The sequence below is a fragment of the Ictidomys tridecemlineatus genome, chromosome 15, assembly GCF_052094955.1.
Source record: "Ictidomys tridecemlineatus isolate mIctTri1 chromosome 15, mIctTri1.hap1, whole genome shotgun sequence".
NCBI lineage: Eukaryota > Metazoa > Chordata > Mammalia > Rodentia > Sciuridae > Ictidomys > Ictidomys tridecemlineatus.
In genome coordinates, this window is record NC_135491.1 from 9,362,553 (window position 1) to 9,386,204 (window position 23,652).

General features: G+C 41.6%; 1 protein-coding gene across 1 annotated transcript in view; it reads right to left on the reverse strand.

Moving 5' to 3' along the window:
* Arhgap35 (Rho GTPase activating protein 35) overlaps nt 1-23,652 on the reverse strand; it is a 121,793-nt gene that overhangs the window by 69,066 nt on the left and 29,075 nt on the right. The window contains exon 2 of the mRNA XM_078031811.1: nt 2,092-5,968. Coding sequence (XP_077887937.1) covers nt 2,092-5,775 — 3,684 coding nt within the window. The 5' untranslated portion in view covers nt 5,776-5,968. The remainder of the gene's footprint in view (nt 1-2,091; nt 5,969-23,652) is intronic.

The following is a 23,652-nucleotide window of genomic DNA, read 5'->3' on the forward strand; positions in this document are numbered from 1 at the left end:
AAATTTAGAAGAATGTCACATTCAGATAGGCTCTCCTGGCAAGAGGCTTCACCGGGAGTGGAGGAGGAAAAGAAAGCCAAAATGTTTGGATTCCAGATCATTAAACGGGAGCTTTGGGAAATATTGGCAGGCTGTTTTTCTGGCTTCCTGAGTAAGGACACTTTTAATGTGTCTGCCTCCTACCAACCTTTGGAGAATAAAATAGGAAAGGCAGATCAAATGAAGGACTCCACATGGAGGAAAAGCAGAAGAATGTATTGATATCTATTATCATTTTGTGGTGGATGAGGGAGGCAGAACACCTCACACTGCCCCCTGCCCTTTCTGACACTGCACAGGTAAGAAAACTCTGGAAGATCCTGGTTAATGGTGACTGGGGAACATTGTGCACACAGTGAAGGAACATGAGGTGGATGCAATTTCCTTGGGAGGCAATGGAAACACATCCCTCCATCTCTGAGGGCACAAACTGCTGCTGAACTAGCCTCCATGTTATGTTACAAGAGAACTGTCAGCTCTCGAGACAGCCTGGACTCTAGAGCCTTCTGATTCGGTATGTCTTGTAACAGTACAAAAGTTTCTGGCAACTTTGCTTTCCACAGGTCCCTGTAATACCTCCAGACTAGTGACTTTGTTCTCTACTGTTTCACGGGAAGGAGAACAGCAAAAACTTTTGACGTAGAGAAACCATTCTGTGTATCAAGAGTTGTTGTATTTCTGTGTGGTCTCTCATCAAGATGTCTTTCTCTGGAAAGAGAGGGTATGTCCTGCTACTCTAAAAAGACTAAGTTGGGGACAGGGTACCACTTACAGATTTTTGCCCTGCAAACTACAATTCTGTGCAAAAAATTCTACTTCATCTGCTGCTATACTGGGGTCACTGCCTCTACATCTGGCAGAGCAGGCCTGGCATACATGATGCATACTGTTATCTGTTTAATCCCTTCCCATTTCCCCCCCTGTCCCACTGTGGTCCCTATGTAAAATATGAAGTACTCTTGCCAGGCATGGTGGCACACACCTGTAATCCTAGCAGCCGGGGAGGCTGAGGCATGAGGATCCTGAGTTGAAAACCAGCCTCAGCAACTTAGCAAGGCACTAAGTAACTCAGTGAGAGTTGAGTTGCATACGTAGATATTTATGGCAAACATCAAAAGTGATGAGTATAAATAAAATGTAATATATAGAAAAGGGCTGGGGATGTGATTCAATAGTAAAGTGCTCCTGGGTTCAATCCATGGTACCAAAAAAAGAAAAAAAAGAGGCTCTCACTGATAGCAGCAACTTGCTGAAGGAGACAATAAATAGAGCTAGACAGCATTTCAATTTCACAAATATGAGACTACTTTCTAACTCTCAGTGGCAAGACTCTTTTCCATTTATGTACTGAAAGCCATTCACTGCTTTATGAGTACAAATAAGCATCTAATTTCTCATTAATCTAAAATATAGCAACTTTTGTGGATCAGCAAGGGAAAGAGCATTTAAGAAATGTATGAATAATATTTATATTTAGCAGTAAGAGACTGAGGCATGTTAAGTCTACAATCTGATGCTGAAGTGACAAAGAGCAAGTATATCTTCAATGGCTTGACCACTTGGCAGGACACAAATGAGTTCTGCACCATTTGCTCATTTTGGTAATTACTGTTTTACACAAAGACAACTCAGGCTACCTATTTAAGGTCCTAACTACTTGCAAGCAGCCTGTAGTAGTGATCTTCAAAGCAAGGTCAAAGAAAAAAAATCTCTTTCTCTCTCACACACAAGAATTTTTTTTTTTAAACCAGAATAAGGGCTGGGGATGTGGCTTAAGCGGTAGCGCACTCGCCTGGTATGCGTGCGATCCAGGTTCGATCCTCAGCACCACATACCAACAAAGATGTTGTGTCCACCGAGAACTGAAAAATAAATATTAAAAAAATTCTCTCTCTCTCTATCTCTCTCCCCTCTCTCTCTCACTCTCTCTTTAAAAAAAATAATAAAATAAACCAGAATAAGTTGTCCTTGAAAAGTCATCATTATCAATCAAGCCTCCCTGAGCCAGCGCACAAATCAACCTCTATGATTCACTCTAAACTGGCATCTTACCTTAGTGTTCCTCCTTAGACTGCGAAGGATATTCCTCCTCCTCGGGTCTTCATCGGTTTCATATGGAATGACAGCATTGTCCCCTTTATAGCCCTGGGATGCCTGATCCTCCTCTTTCTTCCGAATGGGCCCCAGCTCATCATCACTCCCCACGCTGAAACTGGTTCGGTAACTAGCAAACCGCCCCAGCCGGGTGCATCTCGTCCTGTATAGCACAGGCTTGCTCACAATGGATACCTTGCGGCCTCGCTCTAGAGAACTGGTGTCCATCTCACTGTCGGAACCATTGCCACTGCCATTGGATTGGGCTTTGTTGATGTTCCGAATGGTGATGATTTTGCCTTGGGTGCTGTCATGGGGCACAGAGTATATATTTTCTTCTTCATTCCTCGGCTTCACCACAGCATCCATGGGTTCAGCATAGTCAGAAGGATCAAAGCCATCCTGAGGCAGCCAGGGACTAGAGGACACAGACTTCCTCTGTCCATCCCTATGGCCTTGGTCTAAATAAGACAGATCTCCCTTCGTGATTTCAAAATGGACAGGGGGCTTTGGTTTGACTGGTGGAGGTACTTTGTTGTTCAGTTTACTCTCAAAATTGCTCATGATGAAAGACAGCCCGTCATTTCCCTCCAGTTCCATAGAAAGTTTGGAATGGTCTTTGGACAGAGAGGGCAGTGATGTATCTTCTCGGAACAGGGTGTAAGATGGGGGCTCGATATCCTCTTCTGAATCCTGCAGGTTTGAGTTGCAGAGTGGTGAGCCGGCCCGGGGGGAGTTAAAGACCTCCTCAGTGGTGCTACAGGCCTCAGCAGCATTATCGTACATATGAGTGGCCTCAATTATGTTCTTTTTCTCCACCACATCTTTAAAAAATGGGTGAAAGATCTCAAGTTTGTGCTGGGGTTGGCTACAGGGGATACTTGTGAACCTTCCATCAATCTCTTGAGCGATCTCCTCCCCCTCTGACAGCTGTTCCCGACTTAAGTCATTGTCCAGGACGTCTATGGCGCCATCAGTGAGTGCTACAAGCTGGATAGGGATAATATCCTGCACTTCACAAAGAAAGGCACATAACATAGCCAAGGAGGCCTTGCGTTTGGCTGAATAAAAAACAATGTACCCATGAACCAACCGGCTCTTTCTGATGCTAAACGAGGAATGGTATGAGAGAATAGACAGTTCAATGCGCTTTTTGTGTAGTCCAATTGGAAGTTCAAGTAAAACAGAGTTGTTGCTCCCACAATGGGAAGACTTACAGGTTTGGGACTGAAGGACAGGAAAGAGTATATCGTCCGCACTAAAAGGATCCCCACACATCAGACACATAACAATTCGCAGATCGACATCGGCCAAATCTTTGATGCTAGCAGTAGAACTGACCAGGTTTAAGTTTCGCTTTGAGTCTAGCAGTCCTTTTAAAACTTGACTGATTTGCTTCTCGTTAATGTTCCGTCCATAACCGATGCCAGCAGAAGCTGGGTCTAGAAAGACACACTGAAGTTTGCTAGCAATTTGCTGACCTTGTTGTATTAAGCTATGCAGGGTCTCTCCACTGGTATCTCCTCTCTTGTTAACCAAAATTAATGTCAGGGGGAGGTGGACTAAATGATTATCCCGCCGGCCCAGTGTGGACTCTCTGCTTTTTTCTATACTCTCTACTACGTAGGATAGTGATTCCTTTGAATTGTAAAGGCAGAGACAGCCGTGGGGCTGAAAGGTTGGTGTCTGGAAAGAGTTCACAGGAAGCCTGACATTCCCCTCTATTGGCCTCAGGGAAAGTTCATACATTTTACCATCTATCACATACTTGTCATCATTAGTACAAAGAGCTCGAATCTCATTGGCCAACTCTCGGGCGAGGCCATCTTTGCCCAAGATAACCAAGTTGATCCTATCAATGTTGGGGTCAGAAAGTGAATTTTTCTGATTCCGGTCAGATGGTCGGATAAACCGAGAACTAATCAAGTGCTCAATCTTAGCATCCACACATGCTGGGCAGCTGGGGCAGGTCTCTTTTGTTGGGTGGTACACAAAGTGAATGTGCTTCAGAATGAGGGCATCCCGCTCTGCCTGGAGCTTTTGTAGTGCTTTAAATCGCTGTTCTTCCCCCAAGACATCCTGAATGACGCCCATCTTTTCCTTGCTGGGCTTAGCATCCAGCTCCAGCTCATAAAACAATTCTGAATATTCCAAAAGTAACTCTTGAAATTCTTCCTTTGCTTTGTCTATAATCTGCTTTTGATGTTTGCCATAAATATCCATGTATACAGATTCTTCCAGCCACTGATAGAAATCTTCATTCATAATAAAACTACGGGCCTCTTCCCAAGGTTTTCCAGGAGTTATGAAAGGCGAGGTCTCCAGGTTTTCCTTGAATGCCCTTCTCATCTCAGCTCTCTTCCTCTCATTCCTCAGCTTCTCTAAGTGGGCCTCGTAGAGCTGCTCGGCAGGGACAGTATCCATTAAGTCAAAGGGAATCCGTTCATTTTCCATGTTGTCAATGTGGCTGGTGGCATCCCATGGTGTCTCTTCAAGCACAACAAACCACTTCAAGAATTCTGGCTTAGTCTCTAATAGTTTTTTGGCTTTTATGCAGCTTAGGTGGTCTATTTCATCTAGATTAGGAATAAGAGCTTCAAAAGCTAATGGCAGGGCAGCTAGGTACAGCTTTCTCCTGCGCTCAATGTGCTCATGCTTGAGGCGATGGATGTGCTGTAGAAACAGCTTCTTGGCCTTCTGAGTCCCTTCCAGGTAGACATAGTCCTGGTACTCTGGGGAGGCCTGCATCTTTCGGCTGACACTCAACCAATTCTCATTGTGATTTTTCACAATGCGACTCACCAGCCACTCATATTTGTCTTTTGCTGTAGCTATCTGCTGGCTTTGTTGTTTGAGAGCTTCAAAATAAGGAATAATTTTTGTTTTCCCCCGACTTTTATCAATGAGTTGCACTAAGGTGCTGAAAGCCAAATCCACATTTACATTGGATCTTGCTGAGGTCTCTACAACCTGAAGGTTCTTTTTGCTTAAGGCAAAAGTATGTGCATCTCTAATGTACCGCTCGACACCCTCATCACACTTGGTCAGGACCACCACGATGGGCTTTTTTGTTTTTGCAAGCTGATTGTAGAGATTAGAGACAAACTTGAGCTGGTCATCAAAGTTCCTATTCATGCCCCTGCTAACATCAATACCAAGAAGAAAACCATCCACCAGCAGCTTTCCATCTGGCATTTGTTTCTGCTCAAAGTCCTGTTCCAGCCCCAGCTGGTCAGTGCAAAAGTACATGAGTTTTTCAGCTGATGCAAGCTTGGTTGCAGCAGCTCTCTTGATGTAGGGCTGCAGGGCCGTGCTTCGATGAGGTTGAAAAGTCTGATCATCAATAAATTCAGTCTGTTCCACAATGTGCATCTTACATTCCACACAATCCTCCAGGGAGCGGCCAACTTCTCCCCAGTAGAGAAAGTGGTCATTATTGACCACTCGCCCACCAAAGTCACTGGTGCTGAGGACAGAGGTATGGTCCAAGTGAAACTCATCAGCACTTGGGCGCACAAAGCGGTTACAGAGACAAGACTTCCCAATGCCACACTGGCCTTTCTCCTTCTCGGTCCCAGACAATCCCACCACACTGATGTTGTAGGTGGGAATGCGGACATCTTGCTTTCTTGCCATCATCATCGTCGACACATCCTGCCACAAACAGCCACTTCCAAGATCAGATTAGTGTTTTCCAGTAGAGTGGAGGGCTTCTCAACATTACCAGTGGAGAATGGCTGCCCAATAAGCATGAGTGCCAGGTCCCATAGTGCTTGTGTACCACTATGAGGTCAGTTTTCACAACTTCTCATCGCCAAATTGCCAACATTTCTTCCTAGATGAAGGAAAACAAAGAAAAGCCATCAGCATCATTTTGAAACCTAGTTTTAATCACTGAACCATAACAAATTTTTTAAAAATATTTTTTTAGTTGTAGATGGACACAATATCTTTATTTTATTAATTTATTTTTACGTGGTGCTAAGGATCGAACCCAGTGCCTCATGCTTGCAAAGCAAGCACTCTACCATTGAGCTACAGCCCAGCCCCATAACAACATTTTTTAACTCAATAAATGTTTAGTCAATGCCTAATGTGCTAGGCCTTATGCCAAGGGAAGATATTGGCAAATAAGACTGACATCTATGCACTCTCAAAGAAGTAGAATCTAGACTAAGACAGGAAAATATAAAATATTTTTATATTATATAAAAATAATATAAATGCTGAAGAAAGATTGTGAGGGCTCCTTCAAAGAATGACTGCTTCCAGGGATAGGACAGGGTGGGTACAAGATCAGCCAGAAATATCTTGTCCAAAAAAAACTGATGGGGCATCTTGCAAAGACTGGGTGTCATCAGAGTGGCTCCCAGTGGCCAGGTCTGGGACAATTTGAATGTCAAATAATGACATGTTGCTAAAGAAGCCAAGTTCCATACTTCAGTAGAAACAAGTAGAGCATTCAAGGAAAAAAGAGATAAACCTTCCCCATCCCTCCACTTCCCTAGGTGACTGCTTACATGAACAAAATCATAAGATGTTTGTGACTGTCTAATGCATGTTTATATACATCTCTGAAGTAGGTAAATATATATATTTCCTGAACAGGAAAGATCTGTACAAAATCAAAGTGCTTCTCCAATTACCCTATAATGTAAGTGTACAATTCTGCTTCAATCTATAATGACACTTAAGTTTGACAGAATCTTGAGTAGGAGGATTCAACAGAGCCCATCTCTATCAATTCCTCACCCCAGGGTCTGGCAGGCCTCAAAAGGCTACCTGGTTGGCCATTCTTGAAATACAATTTGGCAATACCAGTCTAACCGAAGTGACTGCTACATGCGGCTAGCAAATCATCCCTTGTCTTATGACTCAATTATTCTCTGTAAAGTAGGTCTAATAGTTTATTCCTTCCAAAAAAAATATTGGCTTGATTTTGATATGAACCAAAATGCATTATTCAACATCTTGTTTAGTTATAATTTTTTTAATGGCATGATAATCTCAATTATCTGAAAGATGCTAAAGAAAAGAAAGCAACATTTAACTCTAGACAATGTAACAGAGAATTACAAAGACAACTAACCCCCACCCCACCCCAATGAGAATTAGCTGGCATGGAAGTGGTTAATTTTTGGACCTCTGGTAACTTTCCACTTGTTAGAAACTTAATAAGTTTCTTGGTATAATAAGTACACTCATCTTAGCTTTGATGTCTGGATAATGCAGTTTTACTAGTTCCTCAACAGGACTGAGTTACACTGTAAACAAAGGCTGCTATAAATCTAAAGACATCTCAAACACTTGGTTTAAAGGAAATAACTGTAAGTACCTGGTCACATACAATTTTCTAAGAGGTGGGTAAAAAAAAAATTAGCCGAGTCACTAAATTTAATGATGTGAAAGCCACAAAGAGAAAAAAGAAAGTGCATGCCCAAGACTTCACCATGTCTTAAGAGTTTAAAACTGATGGGAACTGGTATTCACAGTGTGTAACTGAGATACTGCATTAGCAAAATCTAAATATGCATTCTAATAATTTTCCGTTACTAATCCTTTTTAACTGAAGAGTTACAACAGAGAAGAAAGGAATTCTTTAAAACAGTAACTCCCTCTATTTTTGAGTTTTACAGAGCTACTTAGATTAGAAAAAAACAAAGATACTAAACAGTTTCACATTTGATGCCACAAGTTAACTATTTCAGAGAGGAATATATCTCAGGCATATTTTCTATTCTTTGTCAAGAAAATATGCTATCATAAAACATAGTGCAAACATCCATGTGCTTTTTAGAACTTGTCACCAGTCATCTAGAACTGTTGTGATTTGTTTAACCAAGACACTGGCTCCCTACCAGAGTGCCTCTGCTGGAAGGTAAGAGGCTGTTTTCTTTTTTAACACCTCTACAAAACACCCAGGGTGAGAAGTGGTAACATTCCAAAGATAGCACACATTTCCTAGGACCCAAAAATGCCTCCATGATCCCAGGATTAGTGGGTGCTGAAGTTCATACTGTAAACAGCTCCATCAGGATATATGCCTAGCGCATTACTCTCCCCTCCCAGCAACCCACCGGCCTCCCTATAGCAGGAAAGGTTCCTGGGCTATGTGAGCTGGACGTCTCTGTAAGACACAGACCTTCCACCATTATCCACAACCAAACCACCATCTCCAGGTATGAGAAAATGCAACCACTTCCAGAAACACCATCAACTAATACTATAAGGAAATCATTTCACAGGGAACTAGAGAAAGAAGCTACATATTGTTATGGTAATTTCCCCTAACCCGAATGGAATAGAAAAGGAATGGAAATACACATTGTAACAGTGCAAAAAGCATTTCCTAAACCTCCTTACTACCTCAACATCTTAAATTTCTGAGTAGTTTTCAAAGCTGTTGAGTTACATGGGTAGTTAAGCAGGTACAGGGCAAAACTGAGCTAGGGGAGGGAGTAAAAGGAAAGATCTACACAAAAAGCACTTTCACTGCGAGTCTCATGCCTCAGTTTTCCAGAGGAGTTAACCTTCTAAATGGGCCAGGAAGGATGGGATAAAAAAGCTCCAATAAAAGAACACTATTTTCTGGTCTATGAAAGCACTGACTTTTTAAACAAAATATATTTTTAAAAGCTCAATGCTCCCATTTTCATATTTATAAACACTAAAATAATTATCTGGTTTGTTTTTTCTTTTGAATACAGACAAATTAGAGAAGATGGAAATACAGAGTTTGAGGTCCTTATTCATCCAATGTATTCATCCATGAAATCTAGATGAGACTTAAAGTTAGAAATATGAAAAAATGACATATCAGGGCATTTAGCTGTAAACAGGAATTATAGTCTTGCTTTCGAACCTGATTGAGATATAACGGGTATCTTCATTTTCTGTTAATCAAATTTCTGTTGGAATCTGAAGCAATACCATTATTCTACCCATCTGTTTATAAATGAAGAATGTCTTATTATAGAATGACTACATTAGCTCTCTGTTTCCTGATCATCATGTGAGCTGGTGCCCTCTGTCACACTCTTCTGCCAGGATGTTCAGCCTCACCTTGGTCCCTGAGTAATGGAGTCTGCTATCTATGGATGAAGACCTTTGAAACCATAATTCCCCAAATAAACTTTCCCTCCTTTACAATTGTTTGTCAATTCTTTTAGTCTCAGCAGCAAAAAAACCTGACTAAAACAGAAATTGGTACCAGCAGTGGGGACCTGGCTGTGACTAACCTGACTATGTGGTTCAGAAGCTTTTGGAGCTTTCTGCAATTGGTGGGAGGAATTTTCAGATGCTTAGCAATGCAAGCTGGAAATGCTTTAGATTACTGGAAGTACAGCTTAATGGCCGATTCTGGTGGAATCTCAGAAGACCAGAATGCCAGTAGGACCGTGGACAGTGAAAACAGGGCTCAAGAGAGGTTAGAGGAAAAGGACATACTGCAATTGGACTAGAGGCCCTCTGTGTTATGTTCTGGCTGAGAAGTTGTCTGCATTTTGCCCATGTTCTGAGATTTTCTGTGAGGCTGATTTTAAAAGTGATGGACTTCTTAATCTGGCAGAAGAAATTTCTAGACAGCATAGCATTCAGGAAGTGGAACGGGTATTGATGGTGGCTTTTGGCCAAGTTTTTTTTTGTGATATTTAGGAGTACAAGACAGAGCAAAATGATTTGAAAAACTTAGACATGAAAGGCTAAGTAAAACAGGGGCTAAGAAAGTTGAGTCCTTAAATTACTGCCACTTAAGACTTTGCCCAGAAACATTGAGAAAGATGCCTTGAGGACATCTCAAGATCTGGCAAGACAACATCCATCTCAGACTCTAGGGAGTAAAAATGAAAATTCTTCTGAGAAAAGACCAATGGGGAACCCTTGCTTAAGGGGGCCTAAGAAGTTTTTTCAATGTCTTCAGTCACCCAGACACTCAGAGGCGCCGGCAGCCAGGGTTCACTGGAGACTTTACTACTGCTCTAGTTGTGACAGAACTTGGCCTCAACCACATGGTGCTGGTTCTGCAAGATTGCCAGAAGCTGAAGTTTGGGGGTCATGAGACTTCCACCAAGATTTCAAAGGAGGGCCTGAGAGGCCAGGCAAAGTGCAATAGAATTGAAGTCCCTGCAGGCAGCCCCTGAAAGGGCGAAGGGCGAAGATGTGAGAAGGAAACTGAAGCTGCAGTGGAGACCTCTGAGATTAAGAAATCTAGTAACGTGGGACATTGTCCTAGGAACGCTGCAGGATTGAGCAGAGACACCAACCAACAGATAGGCCACTTGGGCTGCAACCAACAAGGCCACATGGGCAGAGCTACACAAGCCCTTTGGACAGAACATTACCATGCCATCTACCCCAGATGCTGAATGTGAAGCTATAGGACTTGTTTACCCAGCTGGATTTCAGTCTTGCTTTGGTCCTATCCCTTATTTCTATGTCCTTATTTTTCTGAATGAAAATGTTTTCTCTGTACCTTTATATACTAGATGCTTGTAAATTACTTTTGATTTTCACAGGGGCTCATGATGTAAGCTTGCCCTGAATCTCAGAAGAGATTCTGGGCTTGAACATTTGGGCAATCTTGAACTGTTGATACTATGGGGACTCTTGGAAATGAAGAAAATACATTTTGCATTGTGAGATGAATGTGAGTTTATGGGGGGCGGGGCAGAGGTGAAATGTTATTGTTTGAATGTGAAGTGTTCCCCAAAAGCTCACGTATGAGACAATGTGAGAAGGTTCGGAGGAGAAATGATTCAGTTAAAAGAGACTTGACCCAATCAGTGAATCAACCCCTGATGGGATTATCTAAGAGGCAGGTGGGTTACAACTGAAGGTGGTGAGCAATGGGGGCATGGCTTTGGGATGGGGGGGAAATAAATATATATATATTGAGTAAGTAAGTGGAGATCTCTCTCTTTCTGATCTGTGAGCAGCTTCCCTCCACCATACTCCTCTGCCATGATGTTCAGCCTCACCTCAGGCCCTAAGGAATGAAGTCTGCTGTCTATGGACTGAGACCTCTGAAATCGTGAGCCCCCAAATAAACTTTCTTTTCTCTAGCCCCCCGCAAAAGAAATGATTACATTAAACTCAACAAGCAAAAAAATACAACCTCCAAGGTCAGATAACAAAAGGTCCCCACTTGATGGCACCAGTTTCACAGGAGCAAACTTCCCTCATGGTTCAGAGGGATGACCATTTTTTTATTACTCTCATCTTTCCAACTGAGGACTATCAACCTAATCCTATACATACAGAGAGAGAGAGAAAGAGAGAGAGAGAGAGAGAAAAGAAAGGAAGGGCACTGTCCTTCCTTTCTTTCCTTTTACTGTAAGGAAAAAAGACAAGGATCTTTTTTCCTTACAGTATCAAAGAATGAACTCAGAGCCTCATGCATTCTACACTGAGCTATACCCCCAACCCTTTTTATTTTATTTTGAAACAGGTTCTCACTAAGTTGCCAAGGTTGGCCTCCTTGAGCCTGCAGCCTCAGCCAGCAGTAGCTGGGATTACAGGCATTCCCTTGTACCTGGAGCTGCTGAGGATCTTATATTTTACCTGAGAAACAAGTTATATTTAATTTAAAAAAAGGACTAGGCTTGTGATTCAGTGGTAAAAGTACCTCTGGGTTCAATCCCTGATATCCATCCCCCACACCCAGAATGTGAAGGACAGTTGGGCTCAAACTATGAACAGGTATTTTATCTTTGACAGTCTTATATGAATAAGATATTTTTACCCACTGACGTTATTTATTGTTGGTAATACTGCTACCTCAACTCCTCACCCAAAAAATTACCATAACTCCTTAGAACAGAGTCTAAGTAGCGTCAATCATTTCACATAAAAGAAAACACTATTAGAATTTCTTTGCAATTATATTTCTGCCTTTTGATCCAACACAAATCAAAATGGTAACATTGGGGATGTGTTTCATGTATAGAAAATCACGGATTTACAAAGAAAAGAACAAATGACAATTTCCTAAACAGTACTGGTAGCTGCACACATGACACCCCCCCCCCAATAACTAACTCCCATCTAAAGTGGGAAGATTTCTTCCTAGCCATAGAACATAACTATATCCCTTTAAGCTCTTTACACAGGAAATTTCCAAAATAGGTCCTCTGGATCTTTGGAAAGACTGATTCAAGTGCTTACCCATCTGGTCTTGAACTTGTGATCTCATCCAACTGATGGGCCATTCTTAGACACTAGGTTTGAGCAGTCAGCTTACCTACGCCCTCTGTAGAGTACATGTACAGTACCCTCCAGAAAGCCCAAACAGGAAAACTTCAGGGGTCAGAAGATTAGGACTAGTAACTCACATGTCTATTTTGAAATAATCTGGCCTAGGGCTGGGGATGTGGCTCAAGCCGTAGCGCGCTCGCCTGGCATGCGTGCAGCCTGGGTTCGATCCTCAGCACCACATACAAACAAAGATGTTGTGTCCGCCGAGAACTGAAAAATAAATATTAAAAAAAAAATCTCTCTCTAAAAAAGAAGAAAAAAAAAAAAAAGAAAGAATTTGGCCTAAAGTTAATTTTTTAAAGAGCAGCTATGAGTCTCTGCCATTCCATTTATAATTTCTGCAAATGTCCCTTCCTGCCCCTCTTGACTCATTTTTTTTTCCCAAGCCCTGGTAAAGGGACCTCTGAATCCCAGGGCAGAAAAACAGAATCATGCTGCAATTTTACCATGATAGCTGGGCTACTCTAAATACAGAAAGCCCATTTTCCACCATGATACAATTTTCATGCTTTGGGATGTGGAGAACTCTACAAACCAGTCCTAAAGAATCAACATTTCTAGCCAGGTTATTCACAGGATGGAATCAGATTCCCATGATGAATAAGGAGACAGCTTTTAGTAAAAGCACTTCCTTAAATTTTATCCTTAGCAGCTTTCTACAAGGTAGCTAGAGAATTCTAATCAAGCTATCTGACTGAAATTTAAGGCAAATATAAACAAACACAAAATAAAAAACTGAGTAATCATTCTCCATGATGTAGTAAAATTTCCTGGGTTACTTATTATGATATTGTGACATATATATTTGGTCTTTGTCCCATTTTCTTGGTAGAGAATTACTAATATTTGGAATCTTCAAAGTAGTGTCTTTTTGTGCTAATGATCGACAGAGCACCAGAAGACCCTCTGCAGCTTCAGAAGGGGACTGTACACAGGGAAAACCAAGGCAGAATTAGAAGGCTGGCACTTTCAGCTCTACCTTCCCAGAGAGGAGAGGAGGGCTGAAGGTAAACTGATGACCAAGAGCCAATTATTTCATCGACCATACCTATGTAGCAAAGTCCCCACAAAACTCCAAAGACAGGGTCTGGCAAGCTTCTGGATAGCTGCATACACAGAGGCTCTAAGAGAACAGAGGACAGGACATCCCTTCCCAAATTCCTCGCCCTACGAACAGGGAAACATGTTTTCCTGAATTCTATGGGTCACTCTGGAAAATTAATCTGACCAAAGAAAAGGGTCATGGGAACCTTGACTGATAACCAGTCAAAAGCAAGGTTAACAACTTGGCACTTACATTGGAATTTGGGGACAGGCTAGTAGGACTGAGCCCTCAACTGATGGGATCTGACACTTATCCAGGTGTGTGGTTTCAGAACTAAAATGAATCTGAGAACATTTCAGAGGCTGCTACAGAACTGATGGCTTCTTTGATATGGGGATGGGGGAGAACTCTATACTTCTGGTGTCAGAAACACATATTGTGTGAGTATAGTGGGAAAAACTTGAGTTTGTCTATTACTATATTCTCAGAAACGATGTCAGAATTGGGATTTGCTAGGATGGTCCAGGCTTGTAGAAATATGGTTTGAGAAGAAAAAAGGAAAAAAGGTAGATTGACTTCTGGGAGGCCCATAGTATGGGTGCCCAATTACTAAAAGCAAAATTTGCCTGTGTTATTTAAAGATGGATCCAACTCCTAGGGAGCTGGTTCACTGGATACTAAAGAATATGAAAACTACTCAGAAAAAAGCTAAATGCTCCATCCCTTGGTTATCACTATTTGAAACATAGTATGAAAGCAGAGAGCGCACTGGATCAGATTTGGTTCAAGACCAGTCTCAGATCTAAGCTAGCCTGAGCTTTGGCCACCAGCCTTAAGCAGTAGTCCCAAGGGAAAAAATTATGCAAAAATAAGAAAAAGCTGAGACTTTTGATCACCAAGAAAGCAGTGACATGGAGACAGGGAAGCAAAGCAGGGTATAGCCAGCAGATCGGTAGCATCACCTTTCTGGAGAGCTGGCACTGAGGTGGACACTGAGGGTGACTAAGTAGGGGGCAGTGTCCTTGGTTCTAAATGCTATAGAGAGGAAGAGCATGGTGTGGTTGGTGCAAGACCCAAAGCTTATTATGAAATGATCACAGATAGTTCTATCTGACCAGCCACACAGAGGTTATTCTCCAAGAATGGCCAATCAATCTGATGGACAGGACAGAAGACATTATAAGGTCTTCTCACACTGAGAAGTGGGTGCTGGGACCTCCATCTATCAATGCCAAGTGAAAGAACATTGAAACTAAAGCAATTAATGTCCCCCTATGCAAGGCACTTAAGGACAGGCTTTATAGTGGATAAAATATTCACCTGTTGACACATCCCATTACCCAGGTTGTTGAAAATGCCATGATGAAGTGGGGTGAGTCCGTGAATGTGGACACCCCCCAAGTCACCTTACTGCAACAAAACCAAAAACTAGTTTAGAGAGCTTTCCCACATTTGCTGACAAGTTCCCCTTATGGGTCTTACAGAAGAGCATTAAATGAATTAACAAGAAAGATGAGAGGCAGAGGGAAGAGTCAAAGGACCCATTCTAGGAAGGCAGAAAATTTTAAGTGAATTTAAAAATAAATTAAAATAAAGAAATTTTTGAGTTGGGTGCAATGGTACATGCCTATAACTCCAGCTACTCGACAGGCTACAGCAGTAGTATCACAAGTTCAAGGCCAGCCTGGGTAATTTATCAAGACCCTGTGTCAAATTAGGAAAGGAAAAGTGATAGAATTATTAGCTGAGCTGTAGAGCTTGCCTAGCACACTTGAGGCCCTGAGTTCAATCCCCAGTACATCCCCCAGCCCCCAGCCCCCCCAGCCCCCGGCAAAAAAGGAGTTTATGTTTCCATTGTCACTTATATCTAAAAAGAACAACAACAAAAACAAAGGGTATGTCTACTTTTCCTGAATGTTTTATGGAACTAGGCTTATTTCTACTTGGGAAATTCTTGCCCTTCCTCATATTATAAAACCAAAACTTGTTGATTAGATTCTAATGGAGGCTACAGTTTGGAAAGGGCTGACAGAATTAAGATAAGATATGCAGCTAAGAGCAGTGGATCACAAATTGGAGGCCAGCCTGGACAACTAGCGAGACCCTATCTCAAAACAAAAAATAAAAAAGGCCGAAGATGTAGCTCAGTGAGCAAGGCCCTAGGTTCAATCCCCAGTACCACAAAAAAAAAAAAAAAAGGATAAAATTTTATAGGTCAGTTGGGGTATTTGTGTAATATATACATACACAACACATATTTTAAGTTTTTTTTTTAGTTGCAGATGGACACAATACCTTTATTTATTTATAAGTGGTGCAGAGGACCGAACCCAGTGCCTCACCCGTGGCAAGCAAGCGCTCTACCACTGAGCCACAACCCCATCCCTAATTTTTTTAATTTTTTAATTTTTTTTTGCCTTGCTGGGGACTGCTTCTGGGATCTCAAGCATATCAGGCAAATGCTCTACTGCTAAGCTACATCAACTTACAAATTGGACATGTACTCAAAGATGCTTCAGACTGGCTGTGCCTCTTCTACCTGATTATATTATGGGATGAACGCTGTATCTCACTGGAAATGTTTCCTCTACCTAGTAGAGGCATCAAAATCTACCCTGCTAGCAATATTAATTGCACACGCTAAATAGGAACCAGTCAGACTGCCCAAGCCCACACATTGGAGCAGGATTGGAGTGCTGGTCAGGACACACTTCTATGTAACAGACCTATGCGGAGCCCAGGCTAGGGCTTACGGCAAAAGCCTGGAGTGCTTCCCAGTGACAACTTCTGGGACTTTGGACTAGACAATTCCATTCAGGGGGCACTTACTCCCTTGGTATGGGGCATTTATCAAAACTATCCCTAAGACTGAAGAACATACAATGACCTTGAAATCTGAGGGATCCATGATGTCTTGTGTTTGGTGTCTTGAGTGAAACACTCATTTATATATTACTATAAGAGGGGCTGGGGATGTGGCTCAAGCGGTAGCGCGCTCGCCTGGCATGCGTGCGGCCCGGGTTTGATCCTCAGCACCACATACCAACAAAGATGTTGTGTCCGCCGAGAACTAAAAAATAAATAGTAAAATTAATATATATATTTATTACTATAAGAATATAGTAATAGACAAACTCAAGTTTTTCCCACTATACTCACACAATATGTGTTCCTGACACCATAAAAGAATGGAACTGGTCTCCTGGGTCACACTAACTGAGGATCCCAAAGAGGAAGTTGTCAGAGAAGGAAGCTGCTTCTCTCCTAAGACCAACTCTGAGGAACTGCTAGGTCTTATCAACCCATGGACAATGCCCTACATACAGCTTCCATCAGACCCAGGAGTTGCTAGGTGTGGTGTATGGATGGCAATTTCAAGGTGAATGGACAACATCTTATTTGGAGCGATGTTACTCTAATCAAAGAAGGGAAATAAACTAGCTCAGTGAGTGAAGTGCATGCTGAAAATACAGACACTTTTTTTTGTTGTTGTTCTTTTGTTTTTTTTTTTTAAAGAAAGAGAGATAATTTTTTAATATTTTATTTTTTTTTTTTTAGTTTTCGGTGGACACAACATCTTTATTTTATTTTTATGTGGTGCTGAGGATCAAACCCAGCGCCCTGTGCATGTCAGGCGAGCGCGCTAGCGCTTGAGCCACATCCGCAACCCTGGACAGTGTTTTTTGTTGTCGTTTTTTCTGTACTGGAATTGAACCCAGAGGCTCTCTACCACTGAGCTATATCCCCAACCCTACTTTTTATTTTGAGACAGGGTCTTACCCAGGCTGGCCTCAAACTTGCAATCCTCTTGCTTCAGCATCTGAGTCTCTGGGATTACAGGTGTAGCAACCACACCTGGCTGGACAGTATTCATATTTGTTTGTTTGTTGATACCATGGACTGAACCCATGGGCACTCAATCACTGAGCAATATCCCCCATCACTTTTTATTTTGAGATAGGGTCTCCTAATTGCTTAGGGCCTCACAAAGTTGCTGAGGCTGACTTTGAACCTGTAACCCTACTGCCTCACTGGATGTTAAAAAATACCTGACTGGATGTTTTTTTAAAAAGCCCATGTTTGGAGTTTTTACTGACTCATGGGCAGTGGCAAAGTAAACTTATTTATTCCTATATTCTCAGACCTATGTTGAGAAAAACAACAACAAAACTCAGAATTTATCTAAGCTCTAAAAGTATAGCACACCAAAGGTAATGCAAAGCCAAGGCAAATCCAAACTTGGAAGCACTACATAAACCAGATATCAAAGAAAGGTGAGCCAAATTCATTACCAAACCAGGATCCTAAAAACAGTCAGGTGTTAGCTTCAAATTTCCTGGTATTAAGACCAATTTTACAGTTTTCTGAAATGGCAAATAAAATCCATAAAATTATTTCAGCCTTTGCTTGAGAACTTATGTCTACTCAGGGTTTTTTTTTTTTAATCTCAGTAGGAAAAAAGTTCTTTTTAAAAGAATATTCTTCATAAAAATGCTTCTGAATATGCAAAAGAATGGAGGTACCTTCAGCCAACAGGACAGTATCGAAGAAATAGGCATTTCTGTCAATTGGAGAAAAATTGGTCAACCCAGTTTCAAGTCTAACTATTAAGCCTATTACCCCAATAGCATTTTAAGTTGACATGAAGATTTCAGTCCATTATTGCAAATTATTCTTCACTACTCATGTGCATTATTCTATAAATTGCCAATTCTAAAACAGGTTACTACAAGTAATAAAAGATACACTACATATATAACTTAAAAAAATAATTAGCTTCTATTTTATTTAATGCACGTGAACAGATAGTAAGAACAAAGTCAGAAAGAAACAAAATAGAATCAACTTCTAAATCCAGTAAATTTTAATAGAAACAATCTGAATTTCCAGATTAAAGAAATCATTTAAGTTTACACCAGCAAAACCATACTCATATTCTTCTTCTCACCTCTCCCATTTCTGGTGTCAAATTTTACTTACATGCCTGATTTGTTTCAAATGAAGTTAAAACCAGAGGCCTGAGAGAGAGAGAAATAAGGGAACAGTTTCAAGATACAGGAGAAGGACCCAGAATCAGCACAAAATTGTGCCCCTGGCCCGATCATCTAAAATCTGCTAAATTAAGCCTGTTTTCCCCTATGTTCTTCTACAGGAGATGAAAATGTGAGTTAATATGCTCAACCTAAAAGATTTTCTGAATTAAAAGATGTCACATGTAGGCACTATTAACAAAAAGTTATAGCAAAAAGTACTATTATTTCTCATTCAAATATCATCCCAATATTTGAAAAGGACATTTCAAATTAAAAAATAAAAATAAAACCCACAAAATCATGAAAAGTACATTTCAGTTTCCTCATCTGAGGCTAGAGAGGAGAGGCTACAAGAAAGCACACAGTGGAGCTTCAGTCCTGGGTCTCGAGTGGTAGGTGGTAATGTGGGTGAGTCTAACTGTTCACACTTACTTCACACACTCTCCTATGCAATTTTTAAAAAGGATACAATTCTGAAAAGTGAAAAGCCTTGAGTTCACACAGCTAAAAAGCAGAGCTGGGATGTGAATGGATCACTACAGTACACACTCCCCCTTCTACATTAGGCCTCTGCCTGGGGGTCATGTCAAACAGGTGACTCTAATGCTCACTACAGCATTAGAGAGAAATGTGGAGAAGCAGCACTCTGGGAAGCCCAGGATGTAACTGGCAGTTTTTCAGGATACTAAGAACGCTCAATAGGCGGCATGCCCAACCTTTCTGCCTTAAGAAAGCAATTCTAATTGGTCTGTTTTATGTGCTGGGGTGCCACATTAAAATAATAATAATAACAATAATATATAGCTTTTTCAAAAAGTTCAAAAAACCATTTAACGCTCAGACACTTGTTGGTCTAATTTCCAAGCTTTTGCTAAGAGACAAGAATCAGAGAGATTTGTCTCTGTTCCAAACCCTTTTTTTCCCTCCTCTTATTGGAGAAGCCTATCCAGATTAGTGATACTGAAGACAGAGAAAGGAAATAGCAAGTTAGTCAAGGATCACAGTCCAGAAGTCGGGTCTCCAACACCACCCCAGCAGGGAGGGGCTGTAAATCTGTGAAGGGCCCTTGTACAGGATAGTTTGGACTTTGCCCTGAGGAGGCAGAGGCTTCTGAACAAGAAAGCACAGCCAGGTCTGTGGGAAAAGGTAGTTCTGAAAGCTATCTGCACACATACTCTATCTTGGTCCTGCTATTTTACTCTCACTGGAAAGTGCTTCCATGCAAAGGCCAATTCCAAACTGGTCACAACAAGCACCACAAAAAACAAGTGCCTAGATGAATGGAAACGCTGACACGGTGGTGGTGTGAGAAGCTCCTCTGAAAAGCTTCATCAGGCCTAGTCTTCGGAATTTAGTGCTGGCTCACAGGAAGTGCCTGGGAGCCAGATTCTTTCTGACTGTGCTCAAGGCCATAATTTCCTTCCCATACTTAAACAGATGACCCTGTGGCTCACTGTCAAGGGAGTAGGCCAAGGGAAAAGGGCAGATAAATAAGAAGCAAAATCTGAAGAAAACTGACTAATCTGAAAAAAAAAATCCTAGAATTCTTTTTGAGATTAACTAAAAAGGACTTTTAGAAGAACATGAGTTATTGTCTCTATAATGAAAGCCCCTGGAAGGCAGGCAGAGCTGGGTGGGGCAGACAGCCAGCTCCCATGCCATCAGATGCCGATGCTGAAGTGGAGAAGGAAAGGCAGCCCCAGAAGCCACTTGCAGACCTGTGCTCTCAGCGCCCCTGAAGCTTCTTCCCACCCTCATGCTGTCCTGTGCCAGTGTGGGGAGAAGTGTCTAAGATCCTAGAACCAAAACAATTGAGAAGGGGACAGGAAGAGTGACGTTCAGCCAGCACCGTTTATTATAGCAACAGGCTCCCCCCACTGCCCTAGGTATGTTTTTATGACATTCTATTTATATATTCTATCTAGCACCTGCCTGTTTCTCAACACTTTAAGATCAATTGCAAACTACAAAAAAAAAGAGGTCCTGTTAGGGAGTCCAAAAGTATCTAAGAATACACATGAGCTCACAAAAGGAATTTTATAAGCAGCTTTTTCTATAAAATGCTAGCTTCATGATTTCCCTTAAGATAAGAGACCAGAATAGTAACTAGTTCCTTATCAGCCACCATTCCTTAGAAAGTGCTTGGCCAGTCATTTCTTGAAGATCAATGAGTCATCCCTTATCATTGCTTTCGCCCTCAGACTTAAGGAAAACAGGTTCAGCCTACTCTTTCCACAACAGCTGTCCTACCTGCTAGAGGAAATCACCTTGACCTCATATGTTTGGCTACCATTCAAAACACCATGTCTCTTGGTCCAAATTATCAAGAATAAACATACCGTTCTGAGCTGCACATGCACAGAATGCCTGTACTGCTCATTCCTAACATAAACCCACTGCATGTGTGTCTCCTGTGGGGACCTCATCTCGCTCCACACTTTACACGTGGCCCTGGAAAGCATACTGAGTAGCTACTTTCTATTGAATAGTATTAAAATAAATGTACAACAAACAGCTACTGCTGGCTACTAACTTACACCAGAAAGGATAAAAAGGAAAAGCACATCATCATTATAAAAGCCTTGTCACCAGTCTGATGGCCAAAAAACCTGTGGCATGGCTAATGTGACTACTATAGTCTACGGAATAAAAGAGGGATTCTGAGATAGGCAGCTATCTAAATCCAGCTCTTTTACTTCTACATGCATCCCCTCACAGCCTCAGACCACTGCCCTGCCCCTAAACCCATCTGTAATTTCTACTTTCTGCTCAGGAAACCTACCGGGTAAGAGACTGACAGGAACTCAATCTTACTGTCTATAACATGACAGTCCCTTCCAGCTACTAACTCTCCTCAAGAGCACAGGTGTGGACATGTAAAGTTATATAACTTGTTTATACCAAGATACCGTTCAAACTCACCAACCCTGGCATCTTTGTCATCAAGAACATCACAGGTCACACTCAAGACAAAGAGAACACACATTTCTCAGAGCCCCTTCCCCCAGTGAGGACTCATAGACAACAGAATAAAGTAAGGGTTTTTCTTATATTATACATTCAAGAGAGCTGTTCTGGGACTGAGGCTGTAGCTCAGTAGCAGAGTACTTGCCTAGCATGTGTAAGGCACTGGGTTTGATCCTCAGCACCACATAAAAAAAAAGAAAATGAAACAATTAAAATAAAGGCGTGCTGACCATCTACAACAACCAAAAAAAAAAAAAAGAGAGAGAGAGAGATAGAGAGAGAGCTGTTCTGTAATAATCTGTTCGTAAGCTTACATATTCCTCCTCTGTATTCAAAGCATTACAGTGAGCCACTTCTAAAATGATGAGCAAAATATGTATGTCATACCTTGTCAATTTTCATTAATACATGAGCTCAGAAAACTTGGGCAATATGATCATGTTGTTATAGGAATGCACAAATACTTCACAATGAAGCCCACTATTCTATACAATTATTATGCATCAATAAAAATATTTTTAAAAAAAATAAACTTGGGCTGGGGTTGTGGCTCTACGGTTAAAGTGCTTGCCTCACATGTGTGAGGCACTGGGTTCGATTCTCAGCACCACGTATAAATAAATGAATAAAATAAAGGTCCATCAACAACTAAAAAAAAAAATTAAAAAGAAAAGAAACTTGGAAAATCAACTCCATTTTACTTACTATTTACCAGAAAGCCAAATTCAACCAGTTGGATCACAAGCACTAACAGCCAAGTCAGGTGCACACAAAAGTCAACTGAGCTGAAAAGTTGTATGTCCACATTCCACACCAGCAAGGATGCAATGAGCAGCTGGCAGCAGTAGCAGCAGTGACAGCGACAGAGCCAGCCTGCATTCAACCTGGCCTTCTTACACTCCTCCATGCCCCCAACCCAAACGAGTGCTCCTACAGGCACACACCCAACTCTATCATCTAAGACAGTGAACCGGTATTGTCTGAAGTCACAAAGTTTTATATGTGCTTGCTTCTAATTAAAGGTTATTTGATTTTAAGAACTTGATAAAAAGGCCATAAACCTGTATCACTCCACAAGAATGCCATGAATGCCAAGGACCCAACTTCCAGAGTGACCTCTACTACTTTGCCAACTAACATGTCAAGCAGGGGACAGAACATTCCTACCTGTCACAGGCTACTCAGCTTAAAAAAGTGAAGGCAAGTGAAAAGGCTTTCCAGTGACCAAAGTAGGTCAAATTCCTCCAGCAAGAACTACTAGGTACAAACAGTCTTAAAAATGAAAAAGTCTAAACATAAAAAGCCACTTATGGTGCCAGAAAATGAGAAAGGTAATATTCACATTCTGGTAGAACACTTGGAGAGCAGCCAACTGGCCTAAACTTTCTCCCTAACTAGATCATCAAATCATGCCAGGGGAGGAAGGCCCATGCAGATAAAACTAGTTAAATGACACCTCACACTCAAACTATCTTGACAGCTCTTAACCGTCAGCAGGATCACGGGACAATGATATTCTTCAAGGAGACAGGTAAGGCTCACAGGAATAATGATAACCCAAGTGTATGCAATTATAACCAGACTTATAACAATCAGTCTCTGTCCTTAGAATGGACACTCAAGTTCAACAGCTGAGAAAGATGACATATTGCTCCCAGGGAAGCTGGATGGCCTGGATCCCCACAGCCTCACATGTTCCTTCCCATGTCCATTCCATCTGCTCTTGCTCTCTGCAAGCTACACTCTACAGAGCAGCAAGTTATGTACAAATTTTGTCAATCCCCTGATTACAGCTCGTCTGAGCTTCCTTCTGCTCTTATAGTAAAATCCCAAAATACTTCATATGGCCTTTAAATGACCTCATCTCCACCATTCTACCTTTTTCTCACTAGACTCCAGCCACTGTGGCCTTCCTTTGGTTCCTGGGCTGCCTTCATTTATATATTTTCATCCATCCAACAAAAAATTACTGTTTGGGCAGAGCACAGGTACTAGCAGTAGAAGAGGACGTCTACCCTCCTGGAGGGAAAAAGGCAATTAGGGAATGAGTTTAGGTTACGTGAAGCAGCTGAGAGCTTCTGTGCCTGTGAGGGGGCAGTGCAGTGCTAGGAAGAATGGTCCTATGGAGAAGCAGGGCCTACTGAGGAGGAGGCTGAGAGTGGCCACAAAGCGGAAAAGAGGGCTAACAAAGAGGGGAGAGTATCCAGGCAAATAGCAACCATA